The 24,249-nt window shown below is 43.5% G+C and overlaps 2 protein-coding genes across 3 annotated transcripts in view; both read left to right on the forward strand.

The window, feature by feature from the left end:
* Positions 1 to 24,249, forward strand: part of LOC122415860 (uncharacterized) — a 64,764-nt gene that overhangs the window by 33,801 nt on the left and 6,714 nt on the right. The window contains exon 1 of one of the 2 annotated variants that reach the window (XM_043428387.1): positions 80 to 827. The exons of the other annotated variant lie outside the window; for it this stretch is intronic. Within the exon in view, the coding sequence (XP_043284322.1) occupies positions 817 to 827 (11 nt within the window). The 5' untranslated portion in view covers positions 80 to 816. Of the gene's footprint in view, positions 1 to 79; positions 828 to 24,249 lie in introns of those variants that run through there. 2 annotated transcript variants of the gene reach the window in all.
* Positions 5,454 to 22,355, forward strand: Pits (Protein interacting with Ttk69 and Sin3A). Its single transcript, XM_043428394.1, has 5 exons — positions 5,454 to 7,345; positions 16,588 to 16,742; positions 16,920 to 17,106; positions 17,293 to 17,552; positions 17,852 to 22,355. Exons 1-5 carry the CDS (start codon positions 6,595 to 6,597, stop codon positions 17,990 to 17,992), a joined length of 1,494 nt encoding a protein of 497 aa, XP_043284329.1. The 5' UTR covers positions 5,454 to 6,594; the 3' UTR covers positions 17,993 to 22,355.

Below are 24,249 nucleotides of genomic sequence, written 5' to 3' on the forward strand. Positions count from 1 at the left end.
AATAGAGCGATACTTCGAAAGGAAGAGACGCAGAGATGGAGTTCTCTCGTTTACCGTGCACATAACCCTACGTGTTTTAACGCCCGTGGACATCGGGAGAGGCGCTGCTGTTCCGGCGGCGGCGCCACCTTATTCTATCTCTTTCTCTCTCTAAATACACCCGGCGATTCTCTAGCATAATAACGGGAATATGGGCCCACGTGCATAAACCGCCACGACACACATCGCAGCAACCCCTTTCCTCCGGCTCGCTCTTCCCCGTTGCCATGATGCTGACGCATCATCCACCCCTGTGAATATGCACTCAAGGTCATTCATGGGAACTGGAACATCCCGAAGATATATTGAGCAAGGACGAAACGAGAACAAATGACGCGATTGAGAGGAAATTTCGAAAATTCTTACAATATGACGGAAATACAATGGCGTATACGCGGAAAATAAAAGTATTTCAAAAGATTTAATAATACGGAACGAACAGCGAACGTCTCTTTAACGCACTAACGAATTCTTTTCTTGTGATAAATCTGCCAAAAACAATCTCTTCATCGCGAAAGAATCGTCTACCGAAGTCCAACGGTTTTTCTATCTTATTTTCAATTTCTGTCGCTTCTGTGATGATCCGCGAGATGGCGAAAACGTCGAGTAGGAGACGCGCGTGTTTGTACAGCCGCGAAATGCGCCGACGTTTCACGTTACCGCCTCGTGCTTCGACCGCCGAGACACCGAACTGTTATTGCTAGAATATTTTTATATATTACGGGCGTGTGTGTTGTTTTATAAGTTTCTCGACTGCTCGGGTATGATGTCAGGCTAATGCTACAAAGGTGAGTTTTCATAGTGATGTCACCTCTCGAGTTAACTAGACGTGTTCGATCGACTTTAACGCATCATTTTTGTCACTTTTTCATTCGAAAATCTGTAAATACGCTTAAAAGAAAAGCTTTTTGTTTGAACTTATCAAGAGTCGAGACATTTTCTCCGAACTTGACGCGCCGTGACGTCTACTCAACTGTCAGCATTTTCTCTCATTCGCTTCTCCATTCAAATAAATTCGTCGAAAATCGTTCGATAATAATTTGCAGAATCGTTTCTCGCCACCTGTTTCCTCTCCCTCCTACGCGTGAATCATTGAAAGACAATCCCTCCAATTTAGGTTAGAATCGACGGTGGCGAAAATATGTACCAAGTCAAAAGGGTGTGTCAACGAACTTCGACACCTGTTTTGAGCGATCCTGTACACAAATACGTTAATCGTGAAAAAAAACGTTGAATCTAACTCAAGTGTTCTTGGGACTCTGGAGTCGGGTACACACTTTTATCGTTCGAGCGGTTATCGCACATGCTGTACGTATAATATCGTAGTTTCTCGAAGAATCTCTTATCGTCTCGTTGACTGACGCTCCTCGCAAGCAGCGAGCCGGTCTCGTCTGAAATATTACCGATAATATAATCAATCTACATAAGCGCGTATTCTGTTTGCTTCTATAACGGTTTTTTTTTTTTTTCATTATCAAAAGAAGTTTGCGGGCTCGTCGCTCTTCGCGAGTGAGGCCGAGGAGGGGATTGCGCTTTTGACGAAGACTCAAGAATCAACGTTGTTTACGCCTGGTCACGATAACATTTTGCCGTCTCCGAGTGAACGTGATCGGTGAACGTTTTTTTTTATCCTCGACGCTTCGGAAGAGAACGAAATTTTTGTAATTCGATTTTAAAGAATATCTCGGATATTTCTTCGTTAATGATTGAATTTAAACAAACGAGGAAAAAATATGCTGCTTCAGTTTTTGTTTTTTTTTTCTTTTGAAGAAATACGCAACGCTTGACTGCCGTCCAATCGCGTGATTGGAAAACATTTTTATTGGGTTAAACATCAGTTGTAATTGAATCGTAATTTTTTTTCATCATGATTATTTTTGAATGAAAAAAAATGTATACACTGCACGTAAAATAATCACCAAACTCAAAAGATAAATCGCCGTTCGATTATTATGTCAAGATTACACAATTTTTAGTCGAAACATCGTTAACGATACGCGATCGTGTTGACTTCCGTATATTTTCATTCGTTTCGCGCACGTGCGTGTACAAATATCAGAAGAAAATAAATCATTCATATTTTTTGTCTTTATCGTCAGTTACATCTCTTCGTTTACGCGAGAGATTGTCCAGTGGGCGATGTCCTTGTACGATTCTCGTTGATGGTGAGGAACGCGTGAAAAAAAAGTTTCGAGTATTCTCCGCGGAATGGTGGAAAATTTCGCGCGAAAGATCCGCGTCTCTGCGTTACGAAACGAGGAGTGCGACGACACGAGAGCAAAAGCAAAAAGTCGGAAAGAAAAAGGGGGAAATTCGGAGAGCCGCGAGAATGGTCATCGACCAGTTTTTTCTCTGCCCTTCTTTCTCCTCGTTGCTGAAAAAGGAACGATTGGGATAATGAAAAAAAAAGGCGCTCGCTGTACGCGCCTGCAACTTTCATCGATTTCACGTCCGCGTACAATTCATGGGCTGTTCCATGTTCGATCGCCCAACAACTTTGAAAAAATTTGTAACCGTTTTTCTCTAAAACGTCAAAAATTAGCAGAGATTTTGAATATTTTTTATAGTTTCTTAGTCTTCATCAATAATCTGACGATTTTCGGCGCTTTTCACCTTCGTAAACGATTGCAGAGGTCGGTGAACGATGCTGACTCGCGAACTAACCTAACTTTTGGTTCACACTAGTTCACAGTCACTTGATTCCCCACGGGAAAGCGTGTTTGGGAAATGGCTCGGGAAGTCATGAACTTTTTACATATTTTGATATAATTTCGAGAGACAACAAAATATAAACTGCGCGAGAGGAAGAGGAGGACAAGTACAACCGATTTGGCGTGTTACATAGTAACGCGGACACAGGAAACCAAAGCTGCACGGCCAGTTGAGTTTGAGTCGCGCGGACGATAGATGGCGGTCGGGTGAGCGGGCAGCAGCTGCGTTTTCATTTCACCCTCTCCCGGTAGTTTAATGAATCATTTAAACATTTTTTTAGTGTTTCCTTATTTCAGAAGCGAGGATGTTCTGTCGCATGACACGTTCGAAGAGTGATCTCGTAGCGGACAAAACTTCTTCAATTAAAGCTGCGTCGTGGAAAAAGCGTGTCAGAAAAAGGCAAGAATACGTAATTTCTTAATTCACGTGAGCGAATATCGAGTTGCGAAAAAAAGAGAATTTTCTCGATGGAGCGTTGTGTGCCGGGAGATTAAAAATAGTTGAGCGGAATGGCCTTCAGAAAATACGAAGCCCGGCCGATGGTTCTGTAAATTGAAGAGCTGCTTTGTTTTCCATGGAGAAACATTCCTGTCCTATTTAATCGAAATAAGCAGTCCTAATCGTTTTTATGGTCCCTTTGAAAACGGCTTTTACGTCGTTCGTGTCGAGACAGGTCCAGGACACGAGCGGCGCTCACGCCGACCTCGGATTCCCTTCAACCTCCCGCGCTGGCTGTCCCGCCCCTCTTTCTCTCTTAACGGGTGTGTCTACTGTTGCTCTCTTTCCGGGCTCGGGTTCTCTCGATGCGTCCTTTTCCCGGCGTAGTAGCGAAAATCCTTACGGCCGACTACGGAACATCTCGTCTCGCTCGGCGCTCCCTCCTTCCCGTTTCCGCGCCTTGTTCTCATCTGCGCATTCGTCGAGCGCGCAGCCTGGAGTGACCCAAAAAGCCACGGTTGCGGGGGGGTGGGGGGGACAAAAAGGATATTCCCGAGAGTCTCCGTGTCTTCTCTCTCTCTCTCTCGCTCCCTCCCGGGTTATACTTTCGTCACGTTTTCCTCGGGCGTAAGAAGCTGCGCCCTCGGCTAGTTTTACCCCCTCCCCCGCGCTTCTCGATCCCTCGCGTTTCCTCGTGTATACTCGCACACAAAGGCCATCTACTCCATCGGAAGCGTGTGTCGGGTTTTTCTTGTGTGTGTGTGTGTGTGGCAATATCACGTGGCAACACGATTTAAGACGATAGACCGAGGCTTTGACTCGTCAAAAAACTTCCGATCAACCCTAACCTACGAAACGCATTATTATAAACTCAACATTTACGTCGTAAATGCGTTCGTATCTCGGAGCGTGTTCTATTTTCCTACGCACTCGCGCAACCCCGTTAAAATAAAAATTGGAAAAACATTTTTTTCTCAATCCCAGTAGTGAAACATCATTTTACATTTGAAAAACTATGCACTATGAAAGTCTGCAAAAAAAAACATGGCGTTCACTGCCGAATACTGGGGGAGCGAGGAAAAAAATCGAATGGGACCGATTTTACACGAGAAACCCCATAAATGTGAGGACATACGCCTGGTATGCGAAGCTGTAGCGTGCTTGTGAATATCGAAGATACCCCGTGCACGACGTAAAGAAAGAGCAGACGCGAGAGTGAGAAACGTTTCGGGCGGCTGTGTACCCCCCCCCCCCGTCCTCCCCCCCAGCCGCCCCGCCAGTCCGCCTGCTCGTCCGATCACCGGTGCTTTAAATTACGCTTTAGTACCTAATGACTTACTATACGTATATTTGTATGTATAAATTACACGAGACATTCTAGGTCAAGTATAACAATCGTTTAATCGGAATGAAAATAACGTCTGTTATTAATTTTTTGGGTAAGCAAAACGAAAACTGTCAGCTGTCTTGCGCAACGATGGCGGAATTGAATGATTTTGAACGGGGATACGTTCCGGGTCGTTCGGTGTATACGAACGCAGGTCGTTGGCATCCGTTGTTTACGAAGGATTTTCGAGCCATGGGAAGAGAGATTGGTTCCTTATTCTCTGGCAAATGTACGGGAAGGAATTTTTTTGTGATAACGGTTTCCGTGTACGAGGTTGATAGTATTGAAGAGAAAATATTTGAATTCTGTCGGTTTATTTGGCTGAATAAAATGACAGGAGAATTATGGCTAAATAATAAGAAATTTCTCGAACGAAAATCTGAACTTTTGACGTTGCATACGCCGTACGTTTCTGCTAACCGATAAAAAGTATTTTATTGGAAAAAAAGTTACAACTGAATAGCCGGAATCGAGGAAAAATTAGAGTTCATTGCAAAGGTCAACATTACGAACGTCTTGGTCGAAAAATCCGAGATCGAATGCCCCATACGTGAATATATACACGTATATGTTATTGCCTGGGCACGACTACGTGTTCTCCCACCAAAAATTTCTTCGATCCCAGGCGAGCGCACGAAGCGAGAAAGAGTGAGCAAAAGAGGGAGAGAAAAAGAAAAAAGCCCACGGTATTGCGAATAACAGCTGCGCATGCGCTCTTGCGAATCGTGACGTCGAACGCCGTGACGCCACGCACAACGATTGGTCGATAGAAGACGGTTCGTGTGTCACGGCGCGGGTGGGGCGAGAGGGGCCGGGGGAAGGGAAGGGCGAGCAGCATACGGACCGAGGAGTTGAGGGGAAATATCCCCGACACCCGTGAGCCCACCAAGCCACCGCATTCTCGAGCGTTCGTCTCGACTGGTCTCCCGGTTCGTTACGTTCGTGAAAATCGCTCTCGGAAATATATCTCCGTCCGTGTATAACCAAGTCTTTTCTCTTTATAACCCCTTCATTTTTCTAAACCCGTTATTCCAACATTCGCGTTAATCAATTGAACGGGTGTTTGTGCGCGTGGTTGTCATTGTTTCTACATTTCTCTCGCGTGTCTCGAAGTTTCTGAAACATCGAGGGTACTTTGCCATTTTTTTTCTCTCCCTCGTTATTCGGTGCTGTTCGTTCTTCGCGAACTGCCGCGGATTTCCGCGGCTCCGTTCGACGTTGGTGAAAAATTGAACGAAGTATCAACATTTCAGAATCATCTTTAAACGATTCCTCGTATTTTCGAGCCTGAAATCTCGTTTGTGTTGCGCATCCCATTGTGTGATCTAGCGATACACGAAACTTGAGAACTTCGTTCGAGAGTCGTGAGAAAGATCAGCGAAACGAGAGAAAAATTCTGAAGAATTTAAGTGGCGACGACGTCGCCACCCGAATCATCGCTTCTCGCAGTTTTTCAGTTCTTCATACACACAAGAAAAATAAGTGCTTGTGCTTTACGTGATTATTGCGATTCGATTGTTTACGTTTCCCGCCCTTCGAGAGTTCAAGGCTCAACAAGAATCTCTCGTACGTGTTGTATTTTTTCTACAAGCTGTGAATTCACTCGGTGCTCCTCTCCGCGTGTGTCTGTGTACGTGTTTGTGTCACGGTGAGACGAGTGCTCGCGAGTGTACCGTCTTGTTAATAAAACGATAAAATAATGGATAAATATTCCAAGTTTCTCATTAGCAAACACATGCCTCGTTCGAATAATTTGATTTCATAATGCTTCGAGTGATCTACAAGAAACGTGGATGAACGATTATGCGCGCAAGAAAAAGTTAAAAACTAAGATAAAATAGAGCAGCGAGGAAGGAGAAGGCGTCTCGTATCCGTCGACGAAAAAGTGGATATTCCAGTGAGAAAACGCATAAACTCAGGTCCCAAGTTCCCAACCGGAAAAGCTGCTGCTTTGACGTCATAAAAGGGTGAAAAACACAAGTTTCAAGATACCAGTAAGAAGATATAAAAACGTCAAGATGATGGGCAAAAGAACGCAGTGTTATTTGTGCGATTTGCCGCGTATGCCATGGGCCATGATAATGGAATTTTCAGAGCCGGTATGCCGAGGTTGCGTAAACTACGAGGGTGCTGATCGCATCGACGTTGTTCTCGAGTCGGCCAAGCAGTTGAAGAAAGCTCACGGTTTTCAAGACACCAGGCCAAGTGTCGCGGTCAAATCTTACAGATCTTCGGGCGGTGGTGGCCACGCCGAGCACAACGGTGGCGGCAACATCGACGTTTTACCGATCCAGAACGCTCCTGCCCAATCGCACTCGCGACATCACAATCTCGCCAACTATCCCCAGCTCGCCCACCACCGGAATTCCATAACCGATTTCAATTCCGGTGCAACGAGACAGCAACAGGCCCAACAGCAACAACAAATGGCACGACACGAGGACACCTCTCACGAAATCGGCAACGGCCTCAGAGCCGGGAACAACGTCAGAATATCGAGCGCTCATCTCACCGCTGTCGCGCATCACGTCAACCTCAGTCACAATCGCAGCACTCAACTCAAGCGCGGTCTCTCCTCGATCGACGACGACGAACATCCCGAAAAAAGATTGTCCCTCGAGGAACAGCATCCCGTTAGACCTCCTCTCACTCGCGGTGACTCTCTACCCGCGGTGTCACTCGCCGTCAACTACGTTCAAGACAGAAACAAGGATAAGCATCCTGTCAGAGCACCCAGCTTCGAAACTGCTACCACTTTCAAAGCTAATGGTGAGTTTTTCCTTTATTTCCTCCCATTTTCATCATTTATCATGCTTCCCCGGTTCCCCGACCTCCAACTCGGATTTTTTCAACATCGAGTGCTGCCCGCGAGCGATTATTCCAAATGTATCGTGTAATTCTCAATTTAGAGATAAATCAACGATCGAACGGGAGTTTGCTTTGTTTCACTGTCGAGTGTCAGTTTCAGTTTTTTTTTTTTTTTTTTTTTTTCCCCGGAAAGAGATATTAAATTATGCACAAATTTGCGTGTCGGAGAGTGAGAATGATGAAAATCGAGGAACGACGCGTTGCACTGACGTACCCGCGAGCGGAAAATGAATCAACCGAATATTTGCATAAACGGCTGAGTTTTACGATTGAGGAAGAATATCATTGCGTATGTATTTCCCGGAATATTATTTCGATCGAACATCGTTCGATCCGCGTCGCCAAAACTATTTAACAGGCTGCGGTGACTCGAAGCGACCACAATAAATTTAGACAGCGTGGTACGCGAACGACGTAAAAGCAAAAAAATGAAGTGAAAAACAGTGTTGAGATAATAATTCCAGTCGATAGGAACAAAGTTGCTAATCTGAGTAAACAAAGATTATTTAGACAGCTGAGAAATAGAGGAGAACGGGAGCGCTGAAAATTCGAGGAAAAAAAATATCTTTTTCGGTTGACGAGAGAGCATGCGTAGCCAAAAATTTTAAGGGGTGACCCCGATACGTTGAACGGAAGAGAAAAATACATTTTACCGTCAAGTCGAACGCTTCGCTTTCCTTCGATTTTGCGTACCGGAAGTCCCGTGTTTTATAAGCTCCTGTCAAAACGCTCGTCCCCCGCTTCGTAACGAGCTCGAAAAAGAGGGAAAATAAAACGAAATGGACGTTATTATGCGTAAATTTCGCTTTCATCTCCTTTCGCGATCCGCGTAGAAGAAAAAAAACTGTTGGAAAGAAGAGGCAACATTTTTCGCGTTGATTCGTAGGCGTGACGTGTTTCTCGTTTTAAATAGTTTTTTCCTTCTTTTTTCCCCCTCGTTATTTCTTCTCGTTTCTACCCCGAAACGCGCTTATCGCGCAGAGTTATTATCCGAGAATAGAATTACGAGTTTCCTCGCCGCGTACTCCTGAAAACGATTTCAGAGTGGCAAAAAAAAGGCTTCTTCGTTCCCGTTTAAATCCTCAAGTTTTTTCCGTCAATTTCGCCCGGCATCTGACAGCGGTACTAATTCGGACTTGAGCGCGCTCGATCGTTCCGAAAGATCTGCAAATTTTAAATTCGTTCTCGAGGATCGACACTCGGGAAGAAAAAATGAGCAGGGAGTCGGCGAATTGTGTGAGTCTGCCGAGCGCAAAAATGAGAAAATGGGGCCTCGGAAATTCCGTGAAAATGAGTTTCTCACTATCGGCGGCAATCGACTAACGATTCGATCATTCCCGAGGCGACTTTCGAGCCCGAAGCGTCATTTGAAGTATCGTCTACGTTTTATCTTTCTCGGAACAGACTATAGCGAAGCACTTGTGCGGCGAGGAAGGCAAAAGCTCCAGCGAGTTTGTCCGCGACAGGGCCGCTCGAAAATCGGCAGGAAGAGCGAAAATCGAGAGAGGCGAATGGACAATAAGATGAAGGAAAAAGTAAAAATGAGAGGCGAGCGAGTACACGGTGCCGGCAAGGTCCTCGGCGTGACGTCCGAGAGCCGAGAAGACGTGACGTCACGCCCTCTCATGTGCACACATTAACGCGTTCGGATAAACGCACGAACGTATCGGACGCACACGCACTCGACTCAACTTTGACGCTTATATTTAGACCAATGAATGGCGGGTCCCCTCCGACGTCGATTCGACAACGATAATAGCACGAATCGTTCCCCTTACGAGTCCTCCACCCTCGCGCCTCGCGGCTCGCGCTCTTTGCTCCTCGTAGCACGAGCCTCGGCATCAACCAGCTGAGTGATGAGCTCGTGCTCTCCTCGAATCACTTCGATCGATAAATTCTCTTGCATTATCGTGTCAATTCAATTGGGATATTAATACGCGCGTGAGAGGACTTTCGGGATGCCGAAAAAGAATGACGCTGAAGTTTCCAACGTTGGAGTCCAACGAAATGATCTAACAAAAACTCTCAAATAATTTCAGTAAATCTCCAATTTTGTTCCCTGCCGAATTTTCAATTCGTCATTTTTCAAGCCACGTCAATAATTCGTGAAACAAAAAAATAATGAATTATAAATATTTTTTTCGTTCATTTCGTTGAACTCCAACGTTGCAAACTTCAGCGTCGTGAAAAAGAACACATTTCGAATTGTAGCTCAAGCCAGTTCGAGTCTCAATAAAATTCGCTCCATCGATCTTTCTACCGCATCATTTATTATTTCTCACTTTTTTTCCATGTGTGAAACTCGAATCGAGCGAATATCGAAAAAATCATTTCTACAAGCCGAACTCTTGTGCATATTCTCTCATTTTTTTTCTACAAACATTTCATCTCGATTATCACACGAGGGTGTACCGAGTTTTTGAATTTTTCGTACCGCCGAGAAAGTCGAAAGAATATGGATCGATTCTACGCCTCATACGGATGACTCACGAGCATGTTGTTTCGTTGCCGCGTGTCGTTACTCTTTCCGTTCGTTCCATCCGCGCGCGCGCGCTTTTATTTTCGTCACGATAATGCGTAACGACATGTGTGTAATCAGAGAGCGATAACGATTCGCGTTTATCTTGTACGCGTTCGGTCCGCCGATTTAAAAATGTCCGATAAACTCACGCCCGCGCGTGTGTGTCAGCGATTTTTTTATCTCGCCGACGACCGATCGGACGGTTTATAATCTTTGCTCGAATAATAGCTCGCTCGCTCAGACCGAGTTCCGCGAGAATTAACGAGAGATCTTTTGCGCTCGTTCCATTATTCCTCATTCCATTTCCCACTCGCTATTTTCGTCCGTTTTTTATCTTTCGAATGTCGGGCTCGGCTCGTTATTTCGATCTCGGAGACAAGAACCGTCGACGGGATATCGTGCTTTTTTAGTCATATTCGAGGAATTAAAACTCCCGATTTTATCCCCTTCTCGAGTGGCCAATGAGGATTTAATCGATCGCAGAGACTTATTCGCGTGTTCGAAGGACGCGAACGTGATGCTGTTGGTCCACGGGAGAGGCTCGATGGCAGCTTGAAAACTATCCGATCATCGGAACAAATGAGCAGCACTAAAAGCTCATTCTCGTGGGCTCAAAACTTCCGCTCATTCCTGACCCTCTCAATCCACCGTCGAGGCTCAACCGTTAGACCATAAAGAAGAAAAGAATAAACGACTCGTGGAAGCCCGTTGGAAAGCGAGGATCGGCAATAAACTGAAAAAAAGCCGACGAGCGAGCACGGCTCGTGTCAAACTTTCCCAGCTGACGGGTACTTGCCCCCCTCGCCCCTCTTGCCCCGCTCGAAATAACGACCTGCCAGGATATTACGCAAACTCCATTTCTGTGTGTGATTTCATGAATGAGAACCGCGTTAATTACCGTTCTATATTGACTTCGAGAGAGGCCAAATGCTCGCCCCGGGGGACGAGGAGAAAGAGAGAAAGAGAGAAGAGAGTGTCGTCGAAGACTCGGCCATTCATTGACGCAACGAATTTCGACAGTGCTTGGTAGCTCGGTGGGAAATACGTTCGTAAAAGATTCGAGTGCGAAAGACGCTTTCAAAGCCTCTCGAAGTCGGAGGGAACGATCGTCGCGCCTCCTTAATTATTGCTCACTCGTTCATCACCGATAAATAAAGGAGCTGGATCAGTTCTCCGCGGCTTTTTCGACCCCGCCTCGAGTTCGTATTTATGCAAACGAACTTTTCCTCCGCGATCGTCTTGAAAATTCCTCTTCCACTAATACACGGGGCTACTGCCCCTTAAAAATAGGCCGGTAAGTCCCGTCTTCCGCGGCGATAAATCGCCGGCTCGTGTCTGCTGGAAATAAATGGAAGATGCCCAACGTTAGAAAAGTGGCCAAGCGCCATTTCAAAAATCACGCTATTTGCCAGGCGAGTGAAATCGGGTTTAAAAACGATGCCCCAGGGACTTGGAAAAAGGCACGAAAATCGTTGAGTGCAAATGAATTCCTCATTTTTAATGATCAATCACAAATAAAACGAGTCAACGGAACAAAATTATTCTGCGATGCCGCAAAAATAATATCCAACCGTGAAAACGACTCGAGCCTCGTGATATTCACGTTCAAGTTGCGTGCACCACCTCAGTCAATGCTTGTGTCAATACGCCGAGCTATCTGTCTCAAGTCGTATAAAAAAAAGAAAAAAGAAAAAATAAAAAAGAGAACGATTCGCTCGTAAATAATAATAGTAATGAAACCGTATGCAAACGCAATTTTTAAGTAACCCAATTTTTTTCCAATATCTCAACTCCTTTCCTCGGAATTTCCGTTGCCTTGACTGTGCGCGACACGCCATCCAACAATCGTAATAGCACCAATAATGACATTAGCAAAGCCTATTTTAAAACGCATGTCTGTAAATCGCTCTCGTGACTGCTTGGCCACGTAAAAAGGCTGCTTATTACACGCTACGTCGTTCGCGGAACACACTGTACACCTTGTCCAGCGAACGCGTAGAGTAGGTCATTGAACGAAAAAAAAATGCAGTCTTGGAGAAGAAAAAAGAAAACGAATTGAAACTTTCCGTGACGTTTAAGCGATACCAGGCCAAACGGGGAGGAATTGTGCGACATGGAATATTGTCACGCTTATTTCGAACTTTCACGATAATTTAAAAAATTGAAGGAGCGATTATTTTGATGATTATTTATAAAGAGTACTTTCTCGAAGCCCTTTTTATCGTTATTTCAAAGTGTCTCGAGCGAAGAATTTCGACGATGAAAAACTAATCTCCAAAGTGTTGGCGAATGACGAGCGAAGTCTGAACGGTTGAAAAAACAAAAGTCGAGGTTTCGGAAGATGAGAAAATGCGAGGCATAGATATTCGCGAATATTCAAACGTTATCGCGAGGCTTCGAAGGTTGCGTCATTCTTAGGGTATAATCGGGCGAGCGCCGAGACACATTGGCAGTTACCAAGCGTGGCGAACGTCTCGGAGCAATGGCGTCGTCCTCTGCTCTGTTTTGTCCCCCGGCCCCTCGCGCGCACGTATATATCACGCTCGGTCCGGAGGGAAAGACTTTGTCCGCGGTAACGACGGCGCGCTATCGTCGTCGACGGAAGAGGAGCCAAGGTGCGCGACACGCATCATCAACCAGCATCATCCAGGTTCGATGAATTATGCGAAAAGTTAAGAGAAAATATTCGTGGAAACGAATTCACTCGCGTTGCTCTCGACGAAGTTTTTCAGCCGCGCGGGATCGCGGACCTCGGGATCGGCCAGCAAAATGAAGAGATGGAAGAAAAAATTCTAACCTTCCCGTCTCGTAGTTCTCGAGCGTTCGATCTACCCATCCCAGCAACCCATGAATTTCTTGCTCCCCGGAATACGCACCGCAGTGTTATCAAACCGCCCCATTTTTAGCGGGAAGCCTAAAACAGTGATGATGCATCGATCGAGCCGAGGCATCGTTCAGCCGGAATATAAAAAAAAGCGTATTTAAGGAATCGTCGTAAAGCGCGATGTTCCCCGCCGTACTCGAGAGGAGAAAGAATCGTTGAGAAACGACGCGTATAGTCGCTAGTGGCGACGTCAACGGCGGTGGCTCGTACTCTTGAAACAAGGCCACTACTCGACGCAACGACCGGTGACTAAGCCACACACTGGTGTGCGCAACACGAAACTCTTCTGTTTACTCTCTCTCTCTCTCGCTCTCGCTCTCTTCGTCTTTTCTTCTTCCTGCCGCGATCTTTCTCTCTCTCTCTCGCGCGCGCTCTTCCAGCGACAGAAACAGCCGGCTCGGCTACGTGCTTCTCTCTGCGTAGTTGCCGCTGCGCGCGCACCCTCTCGTCCCCGCCCGCCTCGCTCTTCTCCCTCTTCCGGTTCGCCTGCTCGCAGCCGCGTCATCGCGCCGCGCTTAGAACTCTTGGCGTGCGTGCACACACGCGGTCTCTCTTGTGTGCCACTGGCACACGCACGTATCTCCCGCATCATGCGCTGTCGTATCGTGTCTTTCACTGTACATAGAGCTACACTTGCCACATTATCGCGGCAACGATACTCCGTGGGCTCTTTTTCACCTCTTTCTTTCGCATTCTTCGCGCGACGACTGTACATTACTAAGAAAAAATAAGTATTTCGGTATATCGTGTATTTCCATTAAAAAATCGGCTTTTTATTCGTCCTCTTAATCTAACCGCTGGCGCTCCGACTCGAGATTCCATTTGGAAATTAACGAGCCAATGGAATCGTTCGTTTTCACGATCGTTAAATTTTTCATTTAGATACTAAACTCGATAGGCTGTTTTACAGAGGACGTAAGAAAATAATGTAAAAATACATTTTTATGGTAGATTTATGGTAAAAAGTAAACGAGAAACGTCAATATTTATTGACGTGAAAATTCAATGTAAATTTAATAAGTCCATCCAACGCTACGCCACTCCGATGGTAAACAATCCAGATTTTATCGTCCGCTCTGTGTTATTTTGAAATTTTACAAGTTATCATCACGTTTGTGGACTTTTATCATTTTTTCAATTAAAATCGCACGATGCAAGAGGGTTTATTGAAAAGCAGAAAGCACGAATCTACCAACGATGAATACGTTCATGGTGCCAATGAAACCAATTTTTGTGGCGTTTTTACACTTGTATTATTGCATTCAGGCACAAGACACCAATTTCGGTCTTAAAAAATGGAAATAAAAATTCTGCCGGTTCGTTACATGACGCTCAAGTTAGCAACGTTGGAGTCCAACGAAATGATGTAAAAAAAAGTCTCGAATAATTGCAATAAATCTCCCATTTTGTTCCCTGTCGAATTTGAAATTTGTGGTTCTTCAACGTACACCAAAAAATGGATGAATTAGTAAAAATCTTTTTTTCATTAATTCCGTTGGACTCCGACGTTACGATTAATTTGAAAGAGTTTTCAAATAAAGAAAATATCTCGAAAAATGAATTCTCCGAATTGTTAAATTCATTACAATCGTCCAGACTCGCGAGTGGTTTGAAAAACATTGAAAAAGTTTGATTCGTGAAAATTCTTGTGGATTCCGAGGCCCGAGGAATCGCTCGGCCTTCTCGGTGGCTTTGTAACCGGATGAAAATCTCGGGATTATTGAAAAAAAACTTGAGACTCGACGAGGCCTCGATTCGGTTTCCAGTTCGAGACCAATGATTAAAAAAGCTTGTTGGAAAATGATTGAAAATTGGCACGCAACGATGTTGAATTCCAGACGCGTGCAGAGCAGCCGTTCATCGACCAAACGTCCGTATTTTATTGGGGTTATCCGTGCGAAAATATGGAGATAAATTAGCAAGCACGCGAGAGATCGAGAGCGTTCCCGCACGAATCTCCCTCTCAATATTAGTCTGTACACGTATTTTGAAATTTTTCTTCGTACTTGATGAATAAACGTAGCCGGAGTTGGAGTTTGCAGGCCGGCGTCGAATCGCAGTCGTCACGGAAAAGTACCGGTCACATGTTCGAACGTGCGTCTCGCGTGCTCCTCCAAAAGCGTCGGTTCGTTCGCGAGCACGTTTCTCTCGTCGGGCTACACTCGCTTACTTTATTTTTATTCCCCCCTCTTTTCCTCGCGATACAGCGAGTGTACAGAGTCGCCTTTCCTCGCGAGATCGCTCGACGCGTACGCCCCCCCCCCCCCCTGCCGCTCCCTTCCGAACGTGACTTTTTTCGACTCGTTACCTCTTTTTCTTTCCTAGGTCGTGGTCTCTCGATGTAACAGTTCGAATCATAACGACGATTCTCGACGCGTGACTCGGCCATTATTCCCTCGCAGCAAGCAAGTGAAAAAACGATGCCGAACATTCCGATCGTTCCCCAGCGTAGAAAAAACCGAGTGAAAAAAAAGTTGTTCGAAACGTCACGTTTCGAGATTTTTATTTTCACACCGGCTTCCACTTTTTTCACCGATACTCTCGTGCTAGATGTGGATAATTCGCCAAAAAATTCGGTGACCTTGCTTTCATTCCGCGTTGCCCGGAGCTCGCTGGAGATTGCAGAGAAATGGGGGCAACAAAAAAAACGGGAGAAAAAAAACAATTGAGAAGAATTTGAGATAATTCCTCCATGTCATTTTAGACAGTAGCATAAAAAGCCTGTGCACCGGAGCGCCCACGCGGTAACTCAATGTTTATACTCGCTGAAATGTTCCTCCGAGGCGGATACTGTCATTTCGTAGGTCGTGGTCGAAGCTTCGAATAATAATAACGAGAATGATGTTAATGTACGAAAAAAATGGGAGAAGAAAAACGAGTCGATGGTAGCGAGGAAGGATCGAGTGTCAAAAACACGTGTCTCGATGCCGAGGGACTCTTGCGACAGAAACTTTAGCATTCTCCTCATTTCCGTCGCGTTAACTCGCTCGCGGAACAACATCCATAACCACCGACTCTTTCTGCAGAGGTCTCGAATATCGCACACGTCACGATCCAACCGGAATACGCTACTATATTATTCGTAGGAAGTGAATACTAGCTGCGTATTATTTTATTGTGCACGCGCACACGGACGCAGGCCTATTCATTGGCGGCTATTCTCTTTCATATGGGCGAGCGAGATTCGAGAAACCGGTTTATCCGCAACGAGTTATAAATTTATTATTGCAATATCGAATTGATCGTGCCAGTGGTACACACCGATCCACCAATATTTAAAGATAATTATTCCCACTCTCGTAAATCAGTGTCGGAGGAGGATTTTTTTCCGCGATTCTCCAATAGCCAACGTCTCGTGAAGAATTTATGAATCTTTTTCGCGATTATTCGAACGCGGAAAAATATATCTCGCGTCTTGTCGTTCTTCTTTTCGTGCATCGTCGATCTATTTAAAAGTCTGATGAGAAATCACGAACCCAAGATAACTTTATCTCAACGCTTCAATCTCCTCGAGGCTAATTGGACTCCACTCCATTGAGTCAAACAGTTCTGTCATAAAATATTTATTTGAACGTCATAAATGAATGAATTCCCGATAAAAATCCTACCGAGTTATTCATCAACGGGTTTGCTATCGAGCCCCCCCTTCGGTAACTAAGCGATTCGAGAGATGCATTTTTAGTGAGGCAGGAAGAAAAGAAAACGTTTTTCCTCAAACTTTTCATTTTTCGATTCCAGGCGGCTATGTCGGACCCTCGATTCCTCTGGCACCGGCTAATGTTGCGACGAACGGTGGTGGCGGATCGCCCCTTCGTCCTAGAACCAGCCCTCCTCCACCACCTCCACCAAATCAGGAACCTGGTGTAGGAAATCCACAATCGAATCATCATCAGGTTGGTTTTTCACTTTGCTTTTATTCGACTCGCATTTTATTCACGGATTTTCATTCAGGATTTCCACCAAACGCCTCGTTTTCTTTGCTTCGGCCAAAAATAAATGCTTGTTTCAACACTGTTGGAAAAAATTTCATTGAGAACGATGGATACTGATTTTCGTGTTATTTTCAACAGGGTACGGGGAGCGGACCTTCCCCGATGGCAGCTCTCATGTCCGTAGCCGATACACTTACGTCTCCCGAACCAGTGCCACAACCACCTAACAATCCGAGCCCGACGAGCAGGAGCCCACCTACGACAGCCTCCAATGCTCAGCAACGAAGTGTTTCCAGAGGCTCGCAACACAGTCCTAACAGTTCAGGTAATGCACCTAAAAAAAAAAAAAAATTGAAACTACCAGCATTTGAATTTACCAAAAATTCTGTATTTTTAATAAAATCAGTGAATTTGAAGGAATCCTCACAATCTTTTCTTCCAAATTTCGATCACAGAAGCAGCAGCTCAAAAGATTAATTCCACTTTTAAATTATTTGTTTTCGAATTATAGGCTCAGGATCGGGCAGAAGATCGAGCAGTTCGAGCTCCAGACACGTGTCCTCGACCACCGTGATGACCTCGTCCGAAGGTGCGACGACGCAGCCGACAACGGCCGGTACAGAACCGGTAACAGCTCCGGCTCTCAAATGTACACTGTGTCAGGGACGTCTCGAGGACACCCATTTCGTACAGTGTCCCAGTGTTCCCCATCACAAATTCTGCTTTCCCTGCAGTCGTGACAGTATAAAGAGACAGGGTGCAGGCTCTGAGGTAATCCTACTTCAATGTTGTCAATCGAATCGCACAAATTCTCACTTTCTTTCTTCCTTGTTGAAAACATGAGAAACATTTTTGGCTGAAAAACCATAAAAAGATATAGAAAAAGCATCCCTTCGAGGGAAGCTATGAGATTTTATTATCCATTCAAAACGTATCCTGGTTCTTGTAGAATTGACGAAAATTACGTAACGAATAGTTGAACGAAATAACTTCCAATTAATAATAATAATAATAGTATTGATAATTGATATTTATTGGAATGAAAGCTAATGAAAAATTATTCTTTGCAGGTTTATTGTCCGAGCGGTGAGAAATGTCCGTTGGCTGACAGTCAAGTACCGTGGGCATTTATGCAGGGTGAAATAGCGACCATCCTAGCGGAGGACACTGCTAGCTCAGGTCTAAAGGTAAAGAAGGAGCGCGAGACTTAAAGGGACCTCAGTCAATAACCGTTGGTTTTTTCGAGGCTCAAATTTTCAAATCCGCTCTTCATCATTGGCGATGCGCAACACTAGCGAACCAACAAGAAAAGCACAAAATAAGAAAACATCGAAAATTGTTGTGCTGTTGAGCGAGAAGTCCGAAGATGATGAAGAGTTTTAGGAGAAATGTTTCGGTGGAAAACCGTGAAGGGCTCCACCGGACAAAACTTTTGGTAAAGCAGTGAATGACGAATTTGGTTGGCTCGGAACGAGGAATTAAAAATATTGATACCGTCTCCCAACCGAATTGAGGGGGAGCGCGATTAATTGCAGGAGAAATGTTATTAAAGAGAGAAATATTATGGGTCAACCAAATTAACGAGTTAGAGCCGAAGACGTTGACGTGAAATTGAAAATGAACGCGCGTTATATTATTGTTGCTGTGATCCCGAGATCCGGGTTATAAATACTTATGTATATATAATAAATATATACACGAGTACATACATACATTTTTTGTCCCTCCCCCCGCCCCTCGCCCCCCCGATGTCTTTTTCACAGAGAGTTGAAAAAATGTTGTATTCTTCGCTTGTACTCTCATTTCAACATCGATATTCAGTTTTTTCTCTGTTCTGTTTTATTATTTTTTTTCCTACAAATACCCGGATCTCTCGGACTATCGAGGAGAAACAGCAAAAAATTGAGAGATCGAAGTGGAGATACACATTTAATGAAAAATTGAAAGGGAAAAAAAATATTTTCAATGTGCCGAAGAAATGAGCGTGTACAGTTGGCTTTTGAGAAGTAGTCTTCGGCTAATTTGCGTGCTGAAGCGTCTTCGAGCGAGACGAGCGAGGGGTGTATATTGTATGTATATATTTGGACTTGTCGCGTAGCGACAAAACGGGGACGGCGCGGAGCAAAGTCTTTCATTTCGATATTTGCCAATTTTCGTTTCGTTCTTTGTCTTTCTTTGATGATTATTATTATTTTTGTATTCCTTCTCTTTTGCTCACGGCTTGTTCTCGTAGAGGCGAATCGTTTGATTTTTTATTTGCGAAATAACCGTACCGAGAAACTCTCGGGTGTATGGTACTCAGGCTTGATCGCCTATTGGTCTCTTGCGAGGTTACGAAAAACGTCTTAGAAAAAGGAAATAACGAATTCGTATTTTTTCAACGAGCAGGGCCGAAGACGGTCGATTTTCGTACATTTTTATCCGTCGTCAGATTTTTACTTATTCCCACTTGGTTTGCACAACGATTTTTTTTCCTTCTTTTCTATTGACGTACACGCGTACACTCACGGCGATCGCAAAGTACCGATTTTCTCGTAAAAATTTTTAAAGTACGATTAAAATGCATGAAGAACGCGACAGAGGGAATAACGAAGATGAAGAAATATAAATAACGAATTAATGAAAAGGCGCGCGAAGGGTGGCTTTTCTCTTTTTCTGTACATTCTGTATATGTGTACATATGACATTTATTGATAAAGCGTATCATTAAAAAAAAAAAAAAAAATAAAAAAAATAAAAAAAAGAGTAACCATTTTTTGAATGTACAAAAGGAAGAAAAAAAACAGTAAGGAAGAGAAGAGCGCAGAAAAATAATTTCGTTATTCTTGTCCTTTGATTCTCAACTCTCGACGCTTCGGCTTCGTTTCTTTCGAGTTTGTTCGTTCACCGAGTTCGTCTAAATTATAAATAATATATTTGTATAATGTGACTATCGTAAACGAGAATTTTACGACAAAAATATATAGAAACGAAAAAAAGGGGTGAGGTGAAGGAAGCACGATGAAAACGAGGAATCGCCTCAATTTTCCTTCCTCAACGCGCATTTCTTTCCAATTCTTTTTCTACTGTTTTTTAACATTCGTAAAAAAACAAAACAAAAAAACAATCTTCATAAACGACGCACAATTCAAGTCCATTCTCAGGGCCCAAATTGATGTTCGTCGATAGTCGCGTAGTGCGACGGGGAGGGCTCACAAAAAGAGAGGGCTCAAACAAAACAGAGTCGAGAGAAAGAGAGCGAAACGAAAATGAAAGCACGAGTTGGTTCTTCCGCGCGGTTTGTCGTTCGAATATTTCCTTATTATTTTTCAATTCTCTTTTGTTTTCCGCTGATCTTGTTTTTTTTTTCTCTCTCTTTTTACTTTTAACGATAAGGTTTTTATATGTATGAGAGGGGGGGGGGAGGAGACGGAGGAGGAGAAGGGCCCTTTTGAATTTTTCATTTTTACCGATGAAGAAAGGTACGCCCGACGAATAGGAACCACACACTCGCTATGTCAGAAAAAAAAACATAATAATAAAAAGAAAAAGTTGAAAAAAAAAACGTTGAAAACAAACGTAATGAAAAAGAAAAAAAAAAGAATGAAACGAAGAGAACAAGTTTTGCTGCCGCCCAGGGACGTGTATTTTTTTCTCTTATCCACTTTCGTTCTCATCGTTGTTACATTTTTTATTTCGTTCTTTTGAACTTTTTCTTTTTCTCTCCCTTTTTGTTTGTCCTATTTTCGTAAACAGTGAGAAAGTATAGAAGCGTGATATTTAATAAGATTCGTGAGAATGAATAATATTGTGGTGATTATTGAGAGAACGAAATTTCGCGTGCGTTCGTGTGCGTGTGTGAGTGCGTGTGCGTTGAGAGAGCGAGAAAGAGTCGAAGTCTCTTGTTTCGCTTGGTAGAGAGCCCTGGACAGCGAGCGGCTCTTCTTTTGTTTTTCTCTCTTTTTCGTTTCCATTTTACTTTCCTTCTTTGTATATATTTGTACAGACGACGGAAGATCGGCAGGACGAAAAAAAAATTTAGGATATGTATGTGACTTTATTTCTAAGCGTACAAAAACAAAGAAACAGCGTCAACTTAGAAATATATATATAAATACATAGAGCGAGAGACCGAGAGAAAGAGAGAGAGAGAGAGAGAGCAAACGAGAAGAAAATGCGTGTTTGACGCAATTTCCCTTTTTTCCTCTCTCAAACGATTGCTCTTCGATAGAAAAACTTTTTTTAATCGCGCTAATATAACTCGAGAAAACGACAGACGAAAATTGAATGAGAGAGCGAGACGAATAATCGAGCAGATTATATATTAACAGAAAAAAATCATAATAATAAATACGGAAAACGAATTTTTTTTTCTCCTATCGTATAATCCAAAAGGAAATATTTACGAAAGATATGTACACCGATATTTCAGCGAAGAACGATGAAGAGACGAACCCGTTGACGATCGATCCCCACGAAGCTTTTTCCTATTATTATAACGATATTGGTATGAAATTTTTTAAAATAAAACACGAGATAAAGAGAACATCAACATTTTTGAGATGATATGTCCCGAATTTTTTGATTCTCGTCGGTGTCGCGAGTCTCTTCGTCGGTAGTTCCTATTCCTCTGAAACCGTTCCATCACCGTTGGCTCAATATTACACTCACGAAAATAAAGGACACTCGGTAAGAGTGATTTATCGATAACCGATGAAATACGAACCAACGAAGAGTCGCGTGAAAGTAGTTTTTTCCCTTTTTTGTAAAAATAATGTTTTTCTTTCTCCCCATTATTCGGAAACGTTTGCGGTAATGCTTGATAAAATTTAATCTCGTTTAACTTTTATTGCGGATTTACGAAGATACGATTATTCTCTGCTCATTTTAGTCGAGCTGATCAGCGAAATTTTGGGCTTTTTGGCGGCCCCCTTCGTACAAACGGTAATTGGACGTCGAAGGCGGCGGTTTCTCGTCACGCCTCGTCGAAGATAAACTCTTGAAACTTTGATCTCTCTCGCTGCTGAAACACCGAGAATTCGACTTGAAAGCATTATCCAATGAATTTGTTGTTTTCTACGTTTTATCCGAACAGTTGAATGCAGAATGTAGTATTTTGAACTCGTCGAGCTTTCGTCTTCGCCGAGTGCGCGAGACTCAAAAGAACAAAAAACTAATGAAACCGATAAATCTTACTGTCAAATTCTTAGCCTATCGAATTTTTAATAAACACACCAATTAAAATTGTGCGCTGTGACTTGCCGAAAAGCTCCATTTATTTTTGTTCTTTCTATACATATGACTCTTGTTGTATACCGCCATGCATACGAAAACACAAATACGAAAAATGATAACTCAACAAATATTTAAATAAAAGTAACATTTAAATAAGAGAGAATTTTCAAAGAACTCGAAAGTAGAAATTTGTAGTAGTCGGACAAACGATGGAGAGCAGCAAAATCGGTGAAAATACGACGACAACGTTGAGAAACCAATTCGTTGTAAACGACGGACAAAAGCATAAACGTAAAACGAAACTTTCTAGTGTATCATAACTTTGAGGAAAAACAACAGAATAAAAACGAAATAAACAAACGTCGTGTAACATTGTACTGTTTATCGTATGTACGCAAACATGCAAAAAAAAGCAAAAATATATGTGTTGATGTGTAACAAAAAATTTTCAATGTTTTTGTCACTTTATTCCCTCCGGCTGCGTCGCAACATATTTTCCCATTCTTCCCCCTCCAAACCCCTTCCGAGTATCACTTTTTTTGGTCCCTCGTAGTTTGCAATGAAAAAAATTCGACAAAATTCCAGAATACTTCGGTGCTTCTACTTTAAGAGAACAAATGCAGGCATTACGCAAAGTGGCTCGGGTCTCTGGCCCGACCACCGCGCGATACCCTGATCGAGTTAAGGAGTTTCGGTACAGAAGTCAAAATATTAAGAAATTGATCAAATTTGGTGATAACGTTCTTCAACGTCAAGTGCGAAAACACAAATTTTTTCAAAATTTTCTTCTACTTAGTTATCGAGTAATTACGCATTAAAGCAGATTTCTTATGCCCGGAATGTATACCTACATATATGGAAACGCTATGCTTATACACGTAAACTTTAGTGATCAATTACTCGATAACTGTGTAGAAGAAAAATCTTAAAAAATTTGTATTGTCAAATTTGGCACTAAAGAATATGTTCACCAAATTTTATAAAATTCTAAACTTTTTGAAATTTTTTATGTTTTTAGCATGGTTTAGCATGGCAACATTGTATCGCCTGTACCGAAACTCCTTAAAAAACAAAGAAAAATCCAGTCCACCATTGGAAAATCTGCCCTCGGACCCAACGATCGGTTTTCTCTAGTCAAATTTCCAATTATCTCTCATCTTTTCAAATTCATTCTAAACTTTTGTTCGCTCAAGTTATTCGATCGAATGAAAATATCTTTTTTCATTTGAAGTTGGTAGCTCGCGAGCGTCGCGATAGCAAAATGTTGTCGCTAATGTGAATCGAATTTCTGAAGAGACTGGAGGACCATCGAATGAGCGCAAATTGGAGTGAAACTGCATCGATGGAAAATTATCGAGGGTTGCGTTCGTAGGTGCGCAATTCGGGACGATAACGGCGCATTTCCTATCGATAGATATGTACGGAAGAAAGGGGAGAACGTCGAAGAGTTTGAGGAAAAAAATCAATGGCAATGGTCAGGCGGGGTTGGTCGAATCACGCGCGCGAGCGAGCACGACGAGCCGGGAGCGCGCGAAACGTGCGCGTAATATTGATCGAGCGGGTCCAGACAGCTCTCGTATAGTCCGAACTCGCGAATTACGTCGAGGCTTGGTGAGCGAGGAATGGTCGAAACCTAAAGGGAATGCACAATTAGAGAAATTGCGCTCGATCGAAATAGATTCGTGCTATTAAAACTGTGCTAATTGCCACTTTTATCGGAGTCGACTCGCTCCGGGTCTACTTTCGTGCGAACAAAATGATCTGCTCTCAGTCGCTACGAATTATTCTTCCTTTTTTAACCATTTGACTGAATTATTTGAGGCTTGATCGAGCCCTTCGTATTTTTCTCAGGTCGAGAGCTTCTCGCAGAGCCAAACGGTTTTCAATCCGCAATTATTATTCGTTGGCAGTGGCTCAATGCCTCGACTCGCGCTCTCGCCCGAAACCACCTTTCCGCTTTAAGGGTCAATACACCGGTTTTTATTTCAACCCCCGCTTCCTATGTACAAGCCTGACGACACCGTCCGAGCGCGGGTGTCTTCCGACAATATTTTCGTCAATATTTTGATCAATCGTTTCCCCTGGAATTTTCAACCTCGCTCAATTTTTCGCGAATCCACCATTCTCGTGAGCGAGTCCCTCCGTCTGCTCGAATTTACCAGAAATAATAGCGAGCGAAGCAACGCCGAAAGCCCCGCCCCCCGCCATGCCATGTCCGCGCTTTAATCGGCGCATCTTATCTCCGATAAACCTC

This window comes from Venturia canescens, chromosome 9 (assembly GCF_019457755.1).
Source record: "Venturia canescens isolate UGA chromosome 9, ASM1945775v1, whole genome shotgun sequence".
NCBI lineage: Eukaryota > Metazoa > Arthropoda > Insecta > Hymenoptera > Ichneumonidae > Venturia > Venturia canescens.

Bases quoted from the DNA above. Each gene is read 5' to 3' on its own strand.
- Pits (XM_043428394.1), top strand. From the start codon at position 6,595: ATGATGGGCAAAAGAACGCAGTGTTATTTGTGCGATTTGCCGCGTATG. The intron at 7,346-16,587 runs GTGAGTTTTTCC...TTTCGATTCCAG, and splicing joins TACCACTTTCAAAGCTAATG to GCGGCTATGTCGGACCCTCG. The intron at 16,743-16,919 runs GTTGGTTTTTCA...TATTTTCAACAG, and splicing joins CACAATCGAATCATCATCAG to GGTACGGGGAGCGGACCTTC.